We start from the raw sequence: 15296 nt of genomic DNA on the forward strand, positions 1-15296 counted from the left end.
GAAGCCTACTCAGCTGGGTCCACTTTTGTCAACGTTGGTGTTTCTGGGTAGAGGGCAGTCTTACTGGTTCAGGTAGCCCAAGGGTGCTTGGTATGGAAATCTTGTTGGCCTGATTGTTCTTTCCTTTCTCTCCAGCCCTCAGAGTGCCATCTTCAGAGGCACATTGGTGTCCTAGAGAAAGTTTGGGCTTCAGTACCAGATATCTGAATGATTCATCTAAGCTCTGTTACTCACTAGATATGTGATCTTGAGTAAATGACTTAAAGTCCCTGAATTTCAGTTTTCTCATCTGTAACGTAGTAATAACAATACCCATCTTATAGGGTTGTTAGGATGATTAGAGATAATCATACATATATTTAAAGCACAGTGACATTTAATGCAGAATTTCTCTGTGGAGATGGGTTTTGGCAAAGTGTAAAGCAGGAAGCCTGCCTGGGAGGTTTTGAGCAACTCACCACTCAAGGGGTGCTAACAGCTGAGATATCTGCCCATCATGGATTCTGTAAAGGGGATTCTTGCCATGGGTCACTGGATTATCTGGCCTCCAGTGCCCCTGTCTGCCGTGTGATTTCTAGTGTTCTTAAAGCTCTAGGCTCACTATCAGAGCAAGTAATGTTCTTTTGTTTTGTTTTGTTTTTTTGTTTTTGAGACAGAGTTTCGCTCTTATTGCCCAGACTGGAGTGCAATGGCACGATCTTGGCTCATTGTAACCTCTGCCTCCTGGGTTCAAGCGATTCTCCTGCCTCAGCCTCCCAAGTAGCTGGGATTATAGGTACCACCACCACGCCTGGCTAATTTTTATTTTTATTTTTATTTTACTAGTATCTTTAGTAGAGATGGAGTTTCACCATGTTGGCCAGGCTGGATTCTAACTCCAGACCTCAGGTGATCCACCCGCCTCGGCCTCCCAAAGTGCTGGGATTACAGGCGTAAGCCACTGCACCCAATGTAATATTCTTAAAAGAAGTGGAATTTGAGTTGGGCTTTGGAGGATGAAAATGACGGGGAAGAAGAAAAAAGCGGAGGGCACGGCTTAGAATGTCTGTGAGATGAAATAAATGTGGAGAGAAGTATGAGGATCATAGCTGTTCCTCTGCCAACCTATTCCCTGATCTCGACCACATTCCATTCAGTGCCTTGAGCCCTACCCATGCCCACTCCAGGAGTGTTCCACTTGTGGCTGGCTGATGGGTGGGGGCCCTAATCCTCAGATGGAGGAGGTAATAAATTAGTGGTAACAGTAAACAAGTCACCCAGCCCGGGATGCCGCTGGCTGCTTATAAGTAACTGTTATAAACATTGGGTGTCTGGGGCTGTCAGAAATGCAAGCAAGCATTTTGAGTGCCTCTCATATGTACAATTAAAACAATAAAACACGGCAGAAACGCAGCCAGAGCGGGCTATAAATCAGCTTCTCTTCTCAGCTCCAAGTGGCAGCTGAATAAAGATGAGTGGGGCGGAAGCTGGGTTGGCATAGGGCCCTTCTGGGGGTAGAGGACTTGGACCAACCCCACCAGCCTGAGTGCCCCGTTCCCACAGCTCCAGGGTCTGCAGGGCCTGGCCTGCTCCAGCTGACCTCCCCATCTCTGTGTCTTCAGATGGGCGACAGGACGGTGCAAGCCGGCACATCACAAACCAGTGGACAAGTGCCCTGGAGTTCAGGAGATGGCTAGGACTCCCTGCTGGCGGTAATGGAACTGCTCTGTATAATATTTCTCCCCCTCCCCAGTACTTGCCAAGGATGGTCTCATCTGACTATCTTTTTTACTCAGTATAAGTTAACTACCCAGCACCCACTGTGTGCCCAGCCTAACCCAAGCATAGCAGAGAGAATGCATGCCCTTGGAGAGCAAAAACTCAGCTGAGAACAATAAGGCTCCCAAGGAAATAAGAATCCCCTAGAGAGCTTGTTAACACAGGTTCCTGGACCCTACCCTCAGATTCTGATTGAGTATGTCTGGGGTGGGACCCGAGGTTTTGCATTTCTAATAGGCTCCGACCCTTTGGAAAGCATGATCTCGACTACAGGTATTAGTTGTGGTCTTGTGCTTGAACTGCTTAAAAAACTCATCTGGGCCTTCACCTCCCTACTAGAGATCTTATTTTGCCACTTTAAGCTTCTAGAGAGGCTGTGTGTTTAAGCTATGGTATTATGTGTGTGCAGAACACTAAATAGCTCTGACACTTGGAGCGATTTTCTATACCTGCCAGAGGCACTGTCTCCTTATTTGTAAAAGAAAGGTTATTGGGAGAGTTAGAGGTAGTATGGTACATTTACCCCTAACCTAAACCCTAGAACATAGAAGAAATTCTGTGAATGTAAACCTCTGTTTCTACATCCTCCTCCTCATTATACTCTTAACGGAATGTCAGTCTTTGACACAGCCTTCCAAACGCTTTTCTCTGGTAGCAAACTATTACCCTCAAAGAGCCAAATAGTATTTAGAGTCCAAGGAATGGCTTAGCCATTACCTAATTGTGTGACCTTGGCAATTCTTTTTTGCTCTCTGAGCTTGATTTTCTCATCTGTAGAGAATGCTAGTTCCTACACCATAGGCTTATTGTAAGGCCCAAATTGGAGGACTTATGAAAGCGCTTGAGAAAATACAAGGCATTATGCAAATATAAGGTGCTTGCAAGAACAGTAATTAGTAATAATAAAGACTTAAGACATTACCAAGACAATATTTGACAAAGGGTCCAGTCAGAGGTACAGATAGCAAGGACCGTAAGAGCTTAGAGAAGAGAATCTCTGGCTGAAGAAGTCAAGGAAATAAAATGACATTTGAGCCTCAAAGTATCGGAAGGTTTTGGACAGCTGTATGGAGGGTTGACAGTGGGTGCAATTGAATGTGAGTAGAGAAGGGGTGTGCTATGTTTAAAACATACAGAGTGGTCGAGTGTGGTGGCTCATGCCTGTAATCCCAAGACTTTGGGAGGCTGAAGCAGAAGGATTGCTTGAACCCAGGAGTTCAAGACCAGCCTGGGCAACATTGTGAAACCCCGTCTCTACACAACTTTTATTTTATTTTATTTTATTTTATTTTTTTATTTTTGAGACAGAGTCTTGCTGTGCTGCCCAGGCTGGAGTACAATGGCATGATCCCAGCTCAGTGCAACCTCCACCTCCTGGGTTCAAGCAGTTCCCATGCCTCAACCTCCTGAGTAGTTGGGATTACAGGCATATGCCACCATGCCCGGCAACTTTTTTGTGTTTTAGTAGAGATGGGGTTTCACCATGTTGCCCAGGCTGGTCTTAAACTCCTGAGCTCAGGCAATCTGCCTGCCTCGGCCTCCCAAAGTGTCAGGATTAGTAATGAGCCACCATGCCCTGCCCAATATATTTTTTTTAATTAGCCAGGTATGTGCCTGTGGTCCCAACTACTCAGGAGGCTGAGACAGGAGGATTGCCTGAGCCCAGGAGATCAAGGCTGTAGTAAGCCATGGTCACGCCACTGCACTCCAGCCTGGGTGATAGAGCAAAACCCTGTCTCAAAAAACAAAAAAACCACTCCGATATGAGAAACAGAAAAATTATGTTTCATGCTGGTAGGTGAACATGTTAGGGTGAAGCATGCACACAGCAGAAGATTCATCTTAGAGAGTGATGAGCAATAAAGATGCAACATTAGTAGAGTAGGGCCAGATCAAGACTCTTGGACTTTATCCTTTAGACAGAGAAGAGCCTTGAAGGTCCTAAAGGAGAGGGCACTGTAGGAATTGATGCCTTTCAGGATAGAGAAACAGAGGGAGGTGATAATGAGATGACGATGGTGATAGCTGCAAGGGTAGCAGATAATATTGATTGATACTTACTTTGTATTCACAGTAACCCTATAATAAAGGAAACTGAGGCAGAGTGAGGCTGTCAAATGCCAGCAGAACTATCTCCTGCTTTTATATAAGACCCAACAACCATATCAGCCTGCATGTGCCCACAGCTTAGTCAGCTCAGATCTCTGGCTTGTCCAAAGGCTTGGGAATCTGCCAGGCCAAAAGCTGTGTGGGCAATTTATTATTTTTAATAATGTCACAGCCCCTTCCTCATCCTTGTCCAGGCTCACTCAGAGCCTTGTCACACTCCGTGGCCAATGTTTCTACATGTCATTTCTCCATAGTTCTGGTTCTGGCCACCATAGAGTTACCAGGATACATTTTGAACAACTGCATGATTAAATGAATCAGCCAGTTAGGTTGATTATTTCCATCCTTTTAGCCCTCCAAACTCTGTGTGTGTGTGTGTGTGTGTGTGTGTGTGTGTGTGTATTTGTCTGTGTCCTAGGAGAGAGAGATAGACTAGTTGACATGTTTTATTAAACAGAATAAATTTGATGCATTTATAAAAATAAGAAAAAACAGAATTGGGTGGCAAAGAACTAGTCTTATGATTTTTAACCGATTTACATATTTTGTGTATAAATATTTTTTCATCAAAAGTTCCAAATCAGGGATGGGTCCCACACACCACACAAAATATATTAGAGACATTTATATGGATAGCAGGAAGGGAGACAGAGGGCTGAAATTTTCCAGGCACCTAGTGATTGATAGGGGCTGAGGCTCCCCCTGACGCTTTATTGAGTTTCCGATGATTATCTCTCGCTGAGACATTTTTTACAGATGACGGTCGAGCTGTCACAATGGACCATGGGGGAAAAAAACCCAACAATAATAACACTTTAATCTTTTTACTGCACTGCTCCCTAGTATCTCAGATTCATCTTCCCTGACGCACGCAGTTCATTATTCTGCCCCTCCCTGGATGGGAAATAAAGGAAAATATATATATATGTAGACACACTTACCCACATACATACACACACAGACTGTATAAAAGAGACCACCTCAGAACCAGAGAGGGGCAGAATTTATTGTTCTTTTTGCAAGTATTGAGGTTTATTAGTAGAGATGCTGGGTTGGCTTGGAATTGGCTATTAATTACAGCATTTTGTATTTGTTTTTTATTGCGAGTTTTTAACATCTTGAAGAAAAGGCAGGGGAGAGGCAAGCAGGTGTAGAGATGGGGAACACAGAGGAACCAAGTTTGACCAACCAAGTAGCATATCTGCCGAGAGGCAAAGAGCCGCCACCTTCTTCTTGTTGCCAGCCCTGCCCCAGAGAATCCATGGAGCTCGAAGAATGCTGCTTTGGATAGGATGAGGGTGGGAGAGGAGGGGGAAGAGGGTGACCTCAGGGTACTTATAGGACAAATCTAAGGGAATCTAGATACTTGTGAGCATGTCACTACTCTGAGAGTTAGGAGAGGTAGGAAGTAGAGAAGGTTAAAACAGAGTTTTGATGGGTCTGTAGATAACCGAGTAACAGATTCTTAAGTTTGCCCCACTTTATGAATTTGGTGATGTGAAGGTGAGATGTGGGCTCTGGAAAGCACTCCCTGGGTCTGCACTAAAAAGAAGGGTCCTGAGCCAGGGAGGATGCTGCACTGACTGTCATGGCCACAGGCAGGGACAATAGCCTGTCTTCTTCAAGTTCCTTGCCATCCTTCCTGGTCTACCCCTTCCCTTTCATGGAGGTGAGAGAAAATGGGTTTGGGGTCACTGTGGGAAGGCTGCCCTTGAGGTGTCTCCAGTGGAATAAGTATTGTTGACCCAGTCTTTAATTCATCAACTCTATTCTGAGCCCCGATGCTACACTAGAATGGGTTGACAATGAGGTGAGGTCCTATTCCTAAGGAGAAAACTTCCAGTCCATGGACAGAAACCATGTCTGTGAGAATCATTTTCAAGTAGGGGATAGTCCTCCAGCCATCGGCCAGCCTAGGTGACCATGAGTGCCTTCTCTGTATAAAGGATAAAGACATGTTGAAGACACAGTGTGTGTCCATCAGGAACCTGTTTCCTGCCTGGGGAGACAAGCTTAACATCCGTTTACTAAAGAAGTGTTTGTTAAGCAACCTGCCATGCTTAACAGAATACACATGAAACAATCTGAGAACACACAAGACTATGTAAAAGGAAATGTTGACTAATTTGATGTAAACAGAAGGCATAGAGGAGAGGGAGATCAGTGAAAATCAAGATGCTTGAATTGTAAAGTGTGGGTAAAATGTACATAAATAAGAGAAAGCATAATAAAACCATGTAATCACTTAGAGAAAAAGAGTTATAAGCCTTGGAGTTGAACTCTCCAGCTCAGTCAGTGACTGCCAGTGTGACTTTATAAGATACAAAACTTCTCTAAGTGCCAGTTTCTTCATTTATTGTATAGGAATAATAATGTAACAGCCTAGTAGGGTTCTTGTGAGAATAGTCTTAAAGTTCCTGGCACAGTACCTGGGCACATAGTGAGTGTTCAATAAATGGAACCATTATTTTCTTACTGTTCTGTTGTATATTTACTTATCTGAGTATTGGAGGAAGACTCTTAGTTGTGGGATGTTAGCCTTCAGGACTCACCTGTGACTCTCCACTAGTATGAAATGGGCCGCACTAGTATGGAATGAGCCTGAAAGATTCTACAGTGTTAGTGTTAGAGGTGATTCTGGCCAGTATTGGAATGACATCAGGAAGAGGAAAGGATACAATAATAAATTTATTACCATTTATTGAGTCCTTACTACATGCCAGGCAATATGCTCATCTTCTTACATATATTTTTTAACCTAACAGCTTTATTAAGATTTAATTTACATACTATACAATTCACCATTTGTTTTTATGGAGTGTGAATTATATATCAATAAAAAAAAGAAAGAAAATGAATGATACAAGAGCTTTAAATAGAAAAGCTTCTCTTCCCCTCCTCTCATACCTCACTAAATTTCCTATCTCATTTCTTTTTTTAAAACATTTTGTATCAAATCTATTTTAATTTCAACTTTTATTTTAGATTCAGGGCCTACATGTGCAGGTTTGTTACCTGGGTATATTGCATGATGCTGGGGTTTGGGGTGTAATTGATCCCATCACCCAGGTACTAGACATAGTATCCAATAGTTTTTCAACCCTTGCCCCCCTTCATCCCTCCCTGCTCTAAGAGTCCCTGGTGTCTATTGTTGCCATCTTTATGTCCATGAGTACCCATTGTTTAGCTTCCACTTATAAGTGAGAACATGTCGGCCGGGCAGAATGGCTCATGCCTGTAATCCCAGCACTTTGGGAGAACATACAGGCTGGACACAGTGGCTCATGCCTGTAATCCGAGCACTTTGGTAGGCCGAAGCAGGTGGATCACTTGAGGTCAGGAGTTCAAGACCAGCCTGGCCAACATGGCAAAACTCCGACTCTACTAAAAGTATAAAAATTATGCGGGTGTGGTGGTGTGAGTAGCCTGTAGTTCCAGCTACTCGGGAGGCTGAGGCACGAGAATTGCTTGAATCCAGGGGGCAGAGGTTGCAGTGAGCCTAGATTGTGTCACTGCACTCCATCCTGGGCGACAGAGAGAGACTCCATCTCAAAAAATTAATAATAATGAGAACATGCAGTATTTGGTTTTCTGTTCTTGTGTTAATTTGCTTAGGATGATGGCTTCCAGCTGCATCCATGTTGCTGCAAAGGACATGATTTCATTCTTTTTTGTGGCTGTGTAGTGTAGTATGCCATGTAGTATCACATGGAATAGTACCATGTTTTCCTTATTCCGTCCACCATGGATGGGCACCTAGATTGATTCTGTGTCTTTGCTATTGTGAATAGTGCTGTGATGAACATATGAGTGCATGTTTCTTTTTGGTAGACCAATTTGTTTTCTTTTGGATATATACCCAGTAATGATATTGCTGGGTCGAATGGTAGTTCTAAGTTCTCTGGGAGATCTCCAAACTGCTTTCCACAGTGGCTGAACTAATTTACATTCCCTCCAACAGTGTATAAGCATTCTCTTTTCTCTACAGCCTCACCAATAAGAGCCATTCTGACTGGTGTGAGATGGTATCTCACTGTGGTTTTGATTTGCATTTCTCTGATGATTAATGATGTTGAACATTTTTTCATATGTTTGTTGGTTGCTTGTATGTCTTCTTTTGAGAAATGTCCTTGTCTTTTGCCCATTTTGTAAATAGGATTTATTTTTTGCTTGTTGAGTTAACTTCCTTATAGCTTCTTGGCCAGGTGTGGTGGTTCGCACCTGTAAGCCCAGCACTTTGGGAGGCCGAGGCAGGTGGATCACCTGTGGTCAGAAGTTCAAGACCAGCCTAGCCAACATGGTGAAACCCTGTTTTAGAAAACAGGATTTTCTAAAAATACAAAAATTAGCCTCGTGTGGTGGTGCATGCCTGTAATCCCAGCTATGTGGGAGGCTGAGGCAGAAGACTCACTTGAGCCTGGGAGGCGGAAGTTGCAGTGAGCCAAGGTCACACCATTGTACTCCAGCCTGGGCGACAAAGTGAGACTCTATCTCAAAACAAAACAAAACAGACAAAAATCCCACATAAGTTCCTTATAGATTCTGGATATTAGACCATTGTCAGATGCATAGTTTGCAAATATTTTCTCCCATTCTATAAGTTGTCTGTTTACTCTGTTGATAGTTCGTTTTGCTATGCAGAAGCTCTTTCATTTAATTAGGTCCCATTTGTCAATTTTTGTTCTTGTCACAGTTGCTTTTGAGGACCTAGTAATAAATTCTTTGCCAAGGCTGATGTCCCAAAGGGTATTTCCTAGGTTTTCTTCTAGGATTTTTATAGTTTTAGGTTTTGCACTTAAATCTTTAATCCATCTTGAGTTGATTTTTATATGTGGTGAGAGGTAGAGGTCCAGCTTCATTCTTCTGCATGTGAATAGCCAGTTATCCCAGCACTATTTATTGAATAGGGAATCCTTTCCCCGTTGCTTATATTTGTTGACCTTGTTGAAGATCAGTTGGGTATAGGTGTGTGGCTTTATTTCTGGGTTCTCTATTCTGTTCCATTGGTGTGTATGTCTGTTTTTGTACAGTACCATGCTGTTTTGGTTACTCTAGCCTTGTAGTATAGTTTGAAGTCAGGTAATCTGATACCTTTGGCTTTGTTCTTTTTGCTTAGGATTGCTGTGGCTGTTTAAGCTCTTTTTTGGTTCTATATGCACTTCACCATTTAGAGTATATAACTCAATGGTTTATATAGTATATTCACAAGAGTTGTGCAAACTATCATGACAATTAATTTTAGAACATTTTTATCATGCCATAAAAAGACCTCATATTCATTATCAGTCACTCTCCATTTCTCCTCAACTATTACCAGCCCCTGGCAACCAGTAATTACTTTCTGTCTCCATAGATTTGCCTGATCTGGACATTAAATATAAATTGAATCTTATTTTATTTTTTGAGACAGGGTCTTGCTCTGTCTTCCAGGCTGGAGTGCAATGGTGTGATCATGGCTCACTACAGCATTGACTTCCTGGGTTTAAGGGATCCTCCACCTCAGCCTCCTGAGTTGTTGGAACCACAGGCATGTGCCACCACAGCCCCCGGCTAATTTTTAAAATTTTTTGTAGAGATGTGGTCTCTCCACATTGCCCAGCCTAGTGTTGAACTCCTGGGTTCAAGCAATCCTCCTGCCTCAGCCTCACAAAGTGCTGGGATTACAGGTATGAGCCACCATGCCCAGCCTCATTGTGGTTTTGATTTGCACTTTCCTGATGGCCAGTGATATTGAGCATCTATTGATGTGCTCTTTGGCCATTTGTATGTCTTATTTGGAGAAATGTCTATTCCAATCCTTTGTCCATTTTTTAAGTTAGGTTTGCCATTGACTCTTGTGAGGTAGGTGATATTATCTCTGTTTTGGAGATGAAGAAACTGAATCTCACAGATGTTAATAAAGTCACACAGTCAGTTTTGCTTTCCAGACTTGCAGACTCCAGCCCCCATGGTCTTTCTAATACACGTTGCTGCCTGCTGAGGATTCACACTGGGGTCACCAGGGTCCTCTATGTGGCAGGAATGGAGGGGGAAAGGAAGAAGGTGGGAAGGAAAATCTGTTTGAAGGCTGGGTGCAGTGAGTGGCTTATGCTTGTTATCTTAGCACTTTGGGAGACTGTGGCAGGAGGACCACTTGAGCCCAGGAGTTTGAGACTAGCCTAGGCAACATAGAGAGACTCCATCTCTCTATATATTTTATTTAATTAAAAAATGTTTTTTGGCCAGGCACAGTGGCTCACACCTGTAATCCCAGCATTTTGGGAAGCCGAGGCAGGTGGATCATCTGAGGTTGGGAGTTCAAGACCAGCCTGGCTAATGTGGTGAAACCCCATCTCTACTAAAAATACAAAATTAGCTGGGCATGGTGGCACGTGCCTGTAATCCCAGCTACTCAGGAGGCTGAGGCAGGAGAATCACTTGAACCCGGGAGGCGGAGGTTGGTGAGCCAAATTGTGCCATTGCACTCCAGCCTGGGTGTCAAGAGTGAGACTCCATCTCAAAAAAATAAATAAAGTAATTGGAATACACTTCATGCTGAAGCTCTTTACGCTTTTTTTTAGTTTGAATGGTGGTGGAAAAGATGAAAATGATGAGATGAAGTAACTGATCCAAGTTGGAAAGTCGGAGACCTTTCTGGTGGGTTGCAGACAACTCCCTCACATACACACACATTGTAGATGCCATTCCTGAGCAGTGGCAAGAAGGGGCAAGTGCTCTGCTTCTAACTGGTTCTGTGATGTCTCAGCAGGGTTTTAATTTGTGTAGAGTCTTCAGTGAGAGGAAGCTGAGAGACCAGAGGCTTCTTCCTAGAGACTCTTGATAAGAAGTTAGCTTAGTCCCTGAGCTTCAGGTTGTATCATTCGACCCTGAGTTATGTGAGGCTCGGGCCTGTGGGCATTGGCAGAAGCTGCACAGTACAGAAGATAGAGCAGAGGCCATGGAGCCACTCAGACTTAGGGCCTAGTCCTAGCCTACCACTGACCAGCATTGCAAGTTGAGCAGGCCACCTAACTTCTTTAAGCCCGTGTTTCCTCATCTGTTCAATAGAGATGATAGTACTTGAACTGTCGGCCCTACATGGATTGTCATGAGGATGAGGGAGTGATTGCCTTGAAGTGCTCCCTACACTTTAAAACATGATACAAACATAAGGGGTTATTCTCTTATTTGTCTTATTAGTCATAGAGGTTCCCTCTCATGAAAACATGTTCACATCTTTAAAGACAAGGGCACTGCCAGACATTCCATAACATTAGATGGCACCGGCTCCTGGGAGTGGCCAGTAGAGACCAAGAGGGACTCAAAGCTAGGATTGCCTTCCCCTGCAGAAGTGAACAGTAAATAAAGCTTTTGTTATCTAGAGACCACTGCAGGATTTTAACGAGGGTTCGGCTGTCAAAAAGAAACTGCTGAGTGACACCCAGTGAAACAGATGGCTTTTAACTCAGAACTCTATTCTCATGCTCACTGTGCCCTCCCTCCCTCCCTCTCCTCCCCTCACTCTCCTCCCCTCCCCTCCCTCCCTTCCTTCCTTTTTTCTTTTTCTTTTTTCTTTTTTTTTTTTTTTTTTGAGACAGGGTCTGGCTCTGTCGCCCAGGCAGAGTGCAGTGGCATGATCTTGGCTCACTGCAACCTCTGCCTCCCTGGCTCAAGTGATCCTCCCACCTCAGCCTCCCGAGTAGTTGAGACTACAGGCATGAGCCACCACGCCCAGCTAATTTTTGTATTTTTTGTAGAGTTGGTGTTTCGCCATGTTGCCCAAGGTGGTCTCAAACTCCTGAGCTCAAGTGATCTGCCCCCCTCGGCCTCCTAAAGTTCTGGGATTACAGGCGTGAGCCACTGTGCCCACCTCACTGTGCCTTTCTGACAGGAAAAGTATATGCAGGATTCCTCGAATGAAGCCTTTTTTCACAGAAAAAATACACTTTTGGAAGCCCATGATGAGATAATAACAAACATTTATTGAGAGCTACTGTATGCTAGGGACTGTACCCAGCCCCTTTATTCATAGTGTCTCATTTAATCCTTACAACCTCCCATGAAGGCGCTACTGTTATTATCCCCACATATAGATAAAGGAGCCTGGCACAGAGAGGTTCGGTAAATTGCCCAAGATTACACAGTCAGTAAATTCAGAACTGGGATTGAAACATAAGTGGTCTGACTCCAGAGCCCCACCAAATACTGCTGACTGGTATTACTTTTATTTTTATTATTCCAAAACCAAAGATAATATTAAGACCTTGTTTATGTTTTATGTATTTATTTGTTGATTCAACAAGTATTTGTCGAGCACATACTTACGGCCATACGCTGCTGGCCAGTGGAGAAGGTAGTCACACTTACTGTCTTCATTGAGTTTTTTGTCTAGTGGGGAATTGTCAAGTAAGCAGGTGCTTGCAATAGAATGTAATAAATACTAGATTTAGGAGATGCCTAAGGTGCTAGAGGAGCTCTTAGGAGCAATAACTACCTCAAACGTAGGAGGAATCACTGGAAAAAGTGACTTCTAATCAGAGGCCTTCTAATCAGAGGCCTAGCGGTGTACTGGAGTTAGCCAACTGAAGTAATGGGAGAGGGGAAGATGTTCCAGGTAGTAGAATAGTATTTACAAAAGCTCAGAGGCAAGAAAGAGCATTAGAAGGGTGATGATGAGAGATGAGACCTAGGTGAGCAGTGAGCCTCCTCTGGACATTCCTTATTAGCTGGGCTATGACACCAGCACTCTCCTGACGTTTGCGCCAGAATAGCCCCAGCTGTGTTCCTGAAGTTCGTCTGCTGTTTATGGTAAGCACCCTGGGTATAGCTCTGTCATTGCACGTGTGAAATTGTATTATCATTTGTCTGCTCAGTGGTCTGATTCTTGCATTAGGATGTTAGCTTCTGAAAGTCAGGAACTGTGTCTTATTTATTATTATATCTCCAGGAACTACCACCATGCATTGGTGCTCATTAAATGTAGTTTGTTGAATAAGTGATGTGTTTTCTTTGTAAAATGGATTACACTTTTCTTGCTTCCTTGAGCCAACTATCACTTTTTGTCAGGTTCATCATTATATCCAGCAGTTAATGTCCTATGTGGCAGTTCAGTGATGCCCTTAGGGGCTTTTGAGGTGCTGTACTCTGAATTCCTTTTTCAGCTCTTCATTGTCCTGTTCTTTTCCCTGCCTGCCTGGCCAATGCTTGATTGTAATCAATCTGCTTGGTTCTGTAGCATCCTCCCTGGCCTTCTTATTTCCTTCTCCCAATCTGCAGTGGACTGGAAATAAGATCACCTAGCATGATTTGATAAGACTGTAACTAAGGGCTAGTAATCTCTGACTGAGGTCCTAAAGGGATCTCTTATGGGAAAAGTGTAGATGCCATTGCACATGGGACTTGTATGTTAGAGGCCTTTTAACTTCCTGTTCTTCCTGCTCCAGGAAAGGTCAGATAACACCCCTGGGGCAGGAGCAGGGGGTTCATCAGTCTGGAGAGGCCATGGCAGGAGTAGAAGGCTCATTGACCACTGATTCTATAAACCACAAGAAACTGTTGTCTGTTTTCCAGCTGCACATTCCACCAACTTTATTTTGGCCAAATATTTGAAATGCTTCCATCCACACTAGCTTATTTGAGTGCTAGCTACAAACCTTAGACCATTTTCTATTAAGGGCAAATTCTGCAGAGACTGTGTTTGCACCTTCACCCAAACAGGAAAACAGGATGGAATAAGAGCCAAGGCTGGGACCAGGATATCTGGGCTCTACTTCTTTCTTGGTCTCTGATTTCCTCATTTGGAAACTGAGGGTGACATTATGATATGTGAGAAAGAGTGAGGACAACCACTTATTAGCTATGTGACCTCTGAGCCTCCATTTCCTCATCTATAAAATGGGAATAATAATTACCTACTATGTAAGGTAATTATGAGAATTAAGTAAGATGAACTGTGTCAAGTGACCATGTCAGGTATAGAGTAGAAGGTCAGTGAGTGAAATCTATTAGTGGCCAGGTGCAGTGGCTTACGCCTGTAATCCCGGCTCTTTGGGAGGCTGAGGCGAGTAGATCACTTGAGGTCAGGATTTCGAGACGAGCCTGGCCAACATGGCGAAACCCCATCTCTACTAAAAATACAAAAATTAGCCGGGTGTCGTGTCAGGTACCTGTAATCCCAGCTACTCAGGAGGCTAAGGCAGAGAAACGCTTGAACCCAGGTAGGGGCTGCAGTAAGCCAGATGGTGCCACTGCCCTCCAGCCTGGGTGACAGATCAAAACTCCATTAAAAAAAAAAATCTATTAGTATTAGGAAGAGGCATGGCAGTCTTCTGGCTTTTGGAACTTTGTATAGGATGTTGAGTATTGTGCAGTGGGGAGAAGCATAGACTCCATTCCAAGACCACTTGAGAAAGAATGGTTTAGGAATTGTCTGGTACTTTTGACTACATAGGTAAGGTCGCCTCTTGACTGAGTGTACCCCTTTATCCAGTGAGAGGTAAGAGGAACCTGTCCTCTGCAGATCCTGTGCTGTGGACTCAAGGAGAAGAGAAGTACAGGTAGTCAGGACCCAAATTCTACCCCTACAAACTCAGCTCAGGAGGGAATGTAAGACAGTTGCCTGGATAACTTCCACGTGGGGGCTAGAAAGAAGCTCCGTCGCCTGAGCAGGGGAGAGAGTGCTCTGTGGGGTCTCATTTCCCAAGGGAGGGCCCCAGAGGTGGGGTAACGTTCTAATTTATTGTCCAAACTGGAACTGTCTATAACAACAGATGAAAACCGGGACCACCCTGGGTAAACAGGGTGTGTGAAGTCACCCAACCCAGAGAGTCTTGGAAAAGTGATGGACTGGTTTTATATTATTTTATATCAAATCAGAGTGAGAAAATCACAAATATTAGCACTAGAGTGAGCCTGGGGGATTTTGGTTCTTTGACCACATGAAACGCTTGTTCTTCTTTCAAAAAAAATGTTTACAGGTAATTATTAAGGGTAAAAATGCAGATTACAAAATTGCATTTACAGTAAATTCCAATTTTGTAGGGGATACACACACACATGAAATTTGGAAGAACATATATCAAAATCTGACATGTAGTTTCTCAAGTCACTGAGATATCAGTCCCTTTTCTTCTTTGTACTTTTCTATGATTTTAAAAATTTAATTGCTTTTATAAATTTTTTAAGTTTTAAAAAATTAAAACCACTTACTTACTAGAATGTAAACATTTTCAGAGCAGAAAGGTATATTAATCTTCTGCTAAAACAGCCTCTGTCTGCTGCCCCACTCTTCCCTTATCCTACCCCAACCTGTTTTCTTTACCTGCATAACTTCTCTTCATCCTTTAAGACTCCTGTCTTCTGGGATCCTCTCTTCATGTCCAAGTTGAGCTAAACTCTCCTGTGGCATTCTGGTATATTTTTCTGTTATACCTGTAACAGAGCATTTATCT

The 15296-nt window shown here is 43.4% G+C and overlaps 1 protein-coding gene across 4 annotated transcripts in view; it reads left to right on the top strand.

The window, feature by feature from the left end:
* The window catches only part of CLPB (caseinolytic mitochondrial matrix peptidase chaperone subunit B), a 148538-nt gene that overhangs the window by 67394 nt on the left and 65848 nt on the right, over positions 1-15296 (top strand). For 2 of the 4 annotated variants that reach the window (XM_003910368.3, XM_021926248.2), the window contains one exon: positions 1602-1691. The exons of the other annotated variants lie outside the window; for them this stretch is intronic. In XM_003910368.3, the coding sequence (XP_003910417.2) occupies positions 1602-1691 (90 nt within the window). The remainder of the gene's footprint in view (positions 1-1601; positions 1692-15296) is intronic. 4 annotated transcript variants of the gene reach the window in all.

This window comes from Papio anubis, chromosome 12 (assembly GCF_008728515.1).
Source record: "Papio anubis isolate 15944 chromosome 12, Panubis1.0, whole genome shotgun sequence".
NCBI classification, from domain to species: Eukaryota; Metazoa; Chordata; class Mammalia; order Primates; family Cercopithecidae; genus Papio; species Papio anubis.